At 48.7% G+C, this 7,500-nt stretch overlaps 1 protein-coding gene across 1 annotated transcript in view; it reads left to right on the top strand.

Annotated features, from left to right (window-relative positions):
* Positions 1-7,500, top strand: part of LOC121713723 (plexin-A2) — a 69,913-nt gene that overhangs the window by 3,385 nt on the left and 59,028 nt on the right. Inside the window, exon 2 of the mRNA XM_042098601.1 lies at positions 1,284-1,380. Within this exon, the coding sequence (XP_041954535.1) occupies positions 1,284-1,380 (97 nt within the window). The remainder of the gene's footprint in view (positions 1-1,283; positions 1,381-7,500) is intronic.

The following is a 7,500-nucleotide window of genomic DNA, read 5'->3' on the forward strand; positions in this document are numbered from 1 at the left end:
TCTCTCTCTCCTCTCTCTCTCTCTCTCTCTCTCTCTCTCTCTGTGTGGCCTGTGTTCAGTAGTAGTGTGAACACAGCAGCACTGGACAGGGTCCACCTCTCTCATTAGTCCTGAGGGAGGAGACAGCTAGCTGAAAGTCCAGACACTGGAGGATAATAAAGAAATCTTTTAGCCCCTGTCACAGCAATGCACACACACATACATGCCCACCATGCACACACACCACACACACACCACACACACACACACACACACACACACAGACACTGACACACAGATACACTCACCCACATACACGCACACACACACACACACACGCACAGACACAGACACACACTCTTGCCTCACCCCTCATATCAGCCAACCCCAAAAGAACTAAGGCTTCCTTCTGGGTTCTGAAGAAGCAGCATTGCCACGACCACTCACACACTCACACACACACACACATGTTCAAACACTTGCAGTGTCTGCCTCTGAAATTAATGTTGTGTGGCCGGGAGAGAGCTTCCAGCTGTTTGAATGTGTGTGTGTGTGTGTGTGTGTGTGTGTGTGTGTGTGTGTGTGGTGTGTGTGGTCTGGTTGTGTGTGGGTGTGTGGTTGAACAAGGGGGAAATGTGTAGCAAGAAAACAGCTGGAGGGATGGCCCAGGCACTTCTGTTTGTTATCTAGCTTTTTCCATCATTTCTTTGCTTTTTATCTCTCTTCCCCTTCTCCCATTTTTTTCCTCCCTCTCTCTCTCTCTCTCTCTCTCTCTCTCTCTCTCTCTCTCTCTCTCTCTCTCTCTCTGTTCTCTCTCTCTCTCTCTGGCGGACTCTGTTTACTCTCTCCTGTGCTCTCGGCGACCCCTGTATGCTAACTAGACGGGCGTCGGCCGCCACTAAGCGCTGGTGTGTTCAAAGGGAACGGCGGTCTCATTTGATTTGTGTCACTGAAGTCAGTTAAAAGCCTCTTTAATCAGTACCTTCTCAAAAGCCCATTATCTTCTAAGCATCTCCTACAAAGGGACAACTTTCAGATGGGAGGAAGTGAGTTGATTTGAAAAGAAAAAAGTTTCCTGGGTGTTATAAATAAATAATTAGATGAGGGAGGGAGAGAGAGAGATAGAGAGATAAAAAGGAAGAGACTGAAGAGGAGAAAGTAAAAGGAGGGTGAAAAACTAAACGAGAGATACAGACAAGCATTCAGTCTGGTTTAGCTAGTGTAGCTCATACACATTCATATGTCCAATGATGCCACTTCCTGACTCCTTCCTTCCTTCTCTGATTCTGATTCTGTTTCCATGGCAGCGGACACACTCCTCTGATGGTGATGGGGACCAATCTGGACGTGGTGCAGGAGCCACGGATCCGCGTGAAGTACGCCGGACATGAGTCTGTTAACGTAAGTGTCCCTGGGGCAGTGTGTCCTGTCCTCACACAGACACCACACACACACACACACACACACACACACACACACACACACACACACACACACACACACGCACACGCACACACAATCTCTTTCTGTCTTTTTAAAGCCATTATGATGTGCCTGTACTTTCAAAAGTGACCTCAATTACCTGTGACTGGGGTGGCCCAGGTGACCGTGTCTGCTCTGTATGTGTGTGTGTGTGTGTGTGTGTGTGTGTGCGTATGTGTGTGTAAGACATCTCTCTGGAGAGAGGGTCTAATGCAACAGAAATCAGATCACAGGGACATCAAGGGGCCCTGACCTTGTGTGTGTGTGTGTGTGTGTGTGTGTTTGTGTGTGTTTGTCAGGAGAGGACACACTGCTTTGTGTGCAGGTTTTGGTTAATTACCGTTGCCTTTCAGGCAGGTGGTAGAGATCAGCGCTATGCATTAGGCTAATGCCCGTCCTCCCTCTCTCTGGTGACCCACACTGTGATGAGGTCAGAGCTGACTCACGGCTTCGCATCGGCCCGCATCGCCCTGCTGCTACCCACAAGGGCCGTGCGGGGCTCTCATCCGAGACTATGGTCCTGTCTAATTTAACCAACTTCCTCTCTGTTTTTTATTCACATGAAGTTTGTCATCTAAGCTTTTGCTTCTTTTTGCTGTCCCCAAAACTAGCCATGATTTACGGATTGTCTCTATGTGATATAAGATTCATTTGTTTGATTTTTTTTTTGCTGTTGTTGCTGTTGCTGTTGCTGGTGATATGACTGTGGAACATCTCAGTGGAGGGTGTCGTGGAATCTTAAGAGAGCATGTCCAGTGGACAGGGGTGCTAGTGGAGGAGGCCAGGGAGAAGGGATAGAGGGAGAGGTGGAGAGAGAGAGAGAGTGACAGAGGGAGAGAGAGAGAGAGGGGTGGAAGGAGAGAGAGACAGAGGGAGGGATGGAGGGAGAGAGGAATGGAGAGAGAGAGAGAGAGAGAGAGAGGGAAGGAGGAGGAGGAGGGGGGGGGAGCAGTGGGGGTAGCTTGGGCCTAATGGCTTCCAATGGAAGATTAAATGCTGTCAGAAGTCTCCGTCAGCATAAAGCAGCAGGAATAATCATGGTGGGGGGCAAGGAATCGGTACAGATTGCATTTGCTCTCTGGTCCTTGGGGGGTGTCAGGGTGGGGGGATGGTGTGTGTGTGTGTGTGTGTGTGTGTGTGTGTGTGTGTGTGTGTGTGTGTGTGTGTGTGTGTGTGTTGGCTTTAATTAAAGCAATGGGATTTTTCATTTTTCTCATTCATCCGTGGTCAGCCTGGGAGGCTAGATGCAGTTAGGGGAAGGGTTCTCTCTTTCTCTCTCTCTCTCTCTCTTCTGTCTCTCTGGGGTTGTGTAAGCTCAAACAATAGTGCTGAACCAGTACTGATGATGAAGCCTCATGCTGTGGACCTCTGCCTACACATACTCAGAGTTTTTTTAGGCACACATATACATACACTTCCTGAGACTTAAAATAAATGTGCACACACACACACACACACACACACACACGCACACACACACACACTCTGATCTGTACTTGTTCTTGCAAACTCTCCTTTCATTACTGTACATTCACACAGGTACAAGCAAAGGCTGATCGCCCACAACGTTGTGGCAATGCCAATGCTCTCCTGACTTATCTGGGGGTTAGGCAGCGTGTTTGCACTGCAGGCCATTTAGCTGTGAACCAGATATCTAATGCAAGCATAATTCCCCTTCAGCCAGAGTGGAATCCAACAATGGAGGATTTGGAAGATGTGTGATTCACCCCGTCTTTTTACTAGTTAGTAATCGGAAAAGTGTGTGTGTGTGTGTGTGTGTTTGCGTGTATGCATGCTTATGGGGATCCACATAAACAGTATAGTCTCTGGGTCCACCGTAGTGTTAGCTACTAGCCAAAGCTGCTAAGCTATGCAGCACCCAGCACCTCAGCTGTGCCCCTCTGGCTTAACCTGGACACATGTAGGCACATGCCACTGGAGGTTATCCACCTCACTTTACTCGTTTTACCTGGCACCATTCTTTAGGGGAGTTATATGATGCAGCTCTGTGTGTGTGTGTGTGTGTGTGTGTGTGTGTGTGTGTGTGTGTGTGTGTGTGTGTGTGTGTGTGTGTGTGTGTGTGTGTGTGTGTGCGTGTGTGTGTGTGTGTGTGTGTGTGTGCGTGTGTGTGTGTCTGAGAATCTCCAGGATTCTTGGAAGTCGTCTGGAATACGCTAAAACACGCGTGGGCGATGTCAGCTTTGGCAGGTGCAGGAGCTCGGAGGAGAAAAAGATTGTAAGAGACAGATAGAGAGAGAGAGAGAGAGGGAGAGTGTGTGTGAGAGAGAGAGGGAGTGGTGTGTGTGTGAGAGAGATGGAGAAACAGAGTAGCTTCTACCTTTCAAGCGCAGTCTTCTCCCTGTCAGAGTGATCACCAAAGAGTCGGCATTGCTTTGATTCCCCCCCCCCCCCCTACTCCCACCCCCACCTCACCCCTTCCTCAACCTGAGAGAGCAGAGCAGAGCTCTAGCCGGCCTGAATTTTTATCAACCTTGCTGGGGTTACAATTACGTATCTCTTCATCCACAGTGTGTGTGGTGCGTGTGTGTGTGTGGTGTGCATGTTTGTGCGCGCGTGTGTGTGTGTGTGTGTGTGTGTGTGGTGTGTTGTGTGTGTGTGTGTTTGTGTGTATGTATGTATGTGTGTGTGTATGTGTCTGTCTGTGTGTGTGTATGTGGCAGGGGGCGAGACTACCTCGCAATCAGGTCTGAAAGGCTGTCAAGTCTGTCTCCAGATGTCCCAGCCTCCTCCCCAAATTGCCGGGGCTCTCGAGGAGGATGGGTGGCGATGACGGAGGCGGGCGGCGGCCATTGTGAGTGGGGCTGTGATGACGGAGGCGGGCGGTGGCCATTGTGAGTGGGGCTGCACCTGTCACACAGCTCTGATTGAAACATTAATCACCACCTGGATCAGAGTGGGGAAAAGAGTTTCTTTCTTTTTTTATTGTCATCAAGATTATTTCTCAACCTCCATTTCCCCTCGATGAGAAAGACCACCCAAAAAAGACAAAGAAAGAAAGAAAGAAAGAAAAAGCAAACATGTAATAATAAGTATAAGAGGAAAATAACTAAAGAATGGAAAACAAAACAAGAAAGAAAGAAAAAAGAATTGTTACATGGCTTAGAAAAAGAATGAAACCTAACAAAATAAGATAAAAATGCAAATGAATAAGCACCTGGTGGACTGGCGTGTGCATGTGTAGCATATGGAGATGCTCCTGTGCCATTATGAGCCACTCAGGGCTGAGCAGAGCAATCAGCAATCAGCAGTGTGGACCTGCCCAGGAGCAGCTCCACAAGAGAGGCCCAGGAAATATGCAGCCGCTCTGTGCTCTCCAACAACACACATGGACATTTAGATAGATAGATAGATAGATAGATAGATAGATAGATACATACATACATACATACATACATACATACTTACTTACTTACTTACTTACTTACTTACTTACTTACTTACTTACTTAACTTAACTTATTGATCCCCAAGGGGAAATTCAAGTTTATTTATTATTATTTATAATGTGCAGCCACTGTGTTATTCAGGAATACACATGGACATTTATAATGAACGTTCTGTTAGTTCAGGCCTTGCTTCTGCAGAATGCACGGGTGTGTATGGAAATACTGTTCTAGCAGATTAGTAGATGCCTACTGTGTATTGTAGCAGACCTGGAAAATATAGCTCTGAGCTTTAGAATACAAGATGTGCACAGTCACATATGCTGTGTTTGTGTGTATGTGTGTGTGTGTGCTTTGTTCTTTCCGACATGCCACGTAGGTTGAATGTCAATCAGTAATACATACCTTCTTCTCCTCCTCTGGTTGTGTTTGGAGTTTTGTTTCACACCCATCCATCCGATGATCCATCCATCTCTCTCTATCTATCCCTCTCTCTCTCTCTCTCTCTCTCTCTCTCTCTCTCTCTCTCTCTCTCCTCTCTCTCTCTCTCTCTCTCTCTCTCTCTCTCTCTCTCTCTCTCTCCCCATCCCTCCCTCTCTCTCTCTCCCTCTCTCCTCCTCCCTTCTGGTCGTAGTCCCATTACACATGTATGTCAGTGTGCTACAACTGAGGGCATAATTCAGGTGCCGGCGCGGGTCCCAGCTGCTGGGCAGAAATAGGCGTCTCATTTGTTATGTCTCCCTGATCCACCTCCAGCACCGCACAGCTGCACGCCGCTACATTAAACAGCCACATCCGTTTGCAGCTCTCATAAGCCACTATTATTCTCACACACACACCCACCAAGCCACCAACATGCCCGCCTGCAAGCCGTGGAACAGCCCCAACACACACACACACACACACACACACACACACACACACACACACACACACACACACACACACACACACACACACACACACACACACCCCTACCCACCAACCTGCCCACCTGCCTGCCGTGGAACAGCCCCAACACACACACACACACACACACACACACACACACACACACACACACACACACACACACCTCTGCCCGCCAACCCCACCTGCCTGCTTGCACAAGCTTTGGCACATACACACACACACACACATACACCCACACACACACACACACACACACACACACACATACACCCACACACATACACCCACCCACACACACACACACACATACACACACAGACACAAACAAACACACACAAACAGTCCAATCCTTGCTACCTGCTTGTCTGTCTGCTGTGGTCCCAGTCTAGTCCAGCTCTGACACAAGACTGCTTTTGCCTTCAGCTTCACACACACGCACACATACATACACACACACACAAACACACACACACACACACACACACGCACACACCAAAACAGAGACACAGAAAAACACACAGGAGCAGTTGGGGTAGGAGGCCTGCGAGAAAGGATGAGGAGCTAAATCCTGCAGCTCTGTTCCATGAACTTCTCCTCCCTCTTCAGACAGGCTGAGTCTGGCTGCCTCCCTGATTACACTACTGCTCCACAGACTGTCCTCCAACCTCTGTAGTAAGAGAGATGCACACACACACACACACACGCACACAAACACACACACACACACGCACACAAACACACACACACACACACACACACACACACACACACACACACAGACACAAACACACGCATACAGACACACACATACACACACAAACACACACCTCCACATGGTGTGTCATTCTCTGGGCAGAGAACCAGTGTGGCCGGGAGAGAGAAATATATCTCTTCTCTCTGTGTTTATGTGATTCCTTCCCTCCACCGTAATAAGGGGCCAGAGGGTCCAAGGGTGTTAAAGTGCCAGTGCAGAGAGCTGCTGCGGAAGCGGCCGGCCAGTCCAATTATTTTCTGAGCGATGTACTTGCGGCCACCCACCGCCCAGCTGTCCACTGAGGCTGGCGGATCTACATGATGTTGGAGGAAATTGGCAGCCCATTACCGTTACCGGCGCAGATATGAAATGCAGCATCATTGATTCCCCTCTTTCAAAAAAAAGAAAGAAAAAAAGAAGGAAAGTCTGTCTGTCTCCCCCATCGTTTTACAGCAACACACACACACTAACACACACACACACACACACACACACACACACACACACACACACACACACACACACACACACACACACACACACAGTCCGTCTCACACATCGTTGTACAGCAACACCTTCCTCTCCTCTCCTGGCCCATCAGTCCTGGTCATTTGCTATGGCCGTTGGCCCGGCAGGAGTTCAGCTCAGGTGCTTGTTAAAAACCCGCAGCTGCATTTGAGCATCGGTGCCGTGACCACTAACACTCCCTCAAGAGTCGCTTGGCGGACAGAATTCAACAGCGGGGAAGACAGACAGAACGAGAGGGGAGAGAGAGAGACAGAAAGAAAGAAAGAGAGAAAGAAAAAAGATGCAGAGAAGAGCAAATGTGGTTTAAAAAAAAACCAAGCTGCAATCAGCCAAGGCTGAGCAGATGGTATTGCTCGCCAGTCGATTTGCAAATACGTCGCCGTTCCAACCAACGTGAGGTGGGATGCTGTAGAAGCATGCATCTGCCCCTACTGTTTCACAT

This window comes from Alosa sapidissima, chromosome 7, assembly GCF_018492685.1.
Source record: "Alosa sapidissima isolate fAloSap1 chromosome 7, fAloSap1.pri, whole genome shotgun sequence".
NCBI classification, from domain to species: Eukaryota; Metazoa; Chordata; class Actinopteri; order Clupeiformes; family Clupeidae; genus Alosa; species Alosa sapidissima.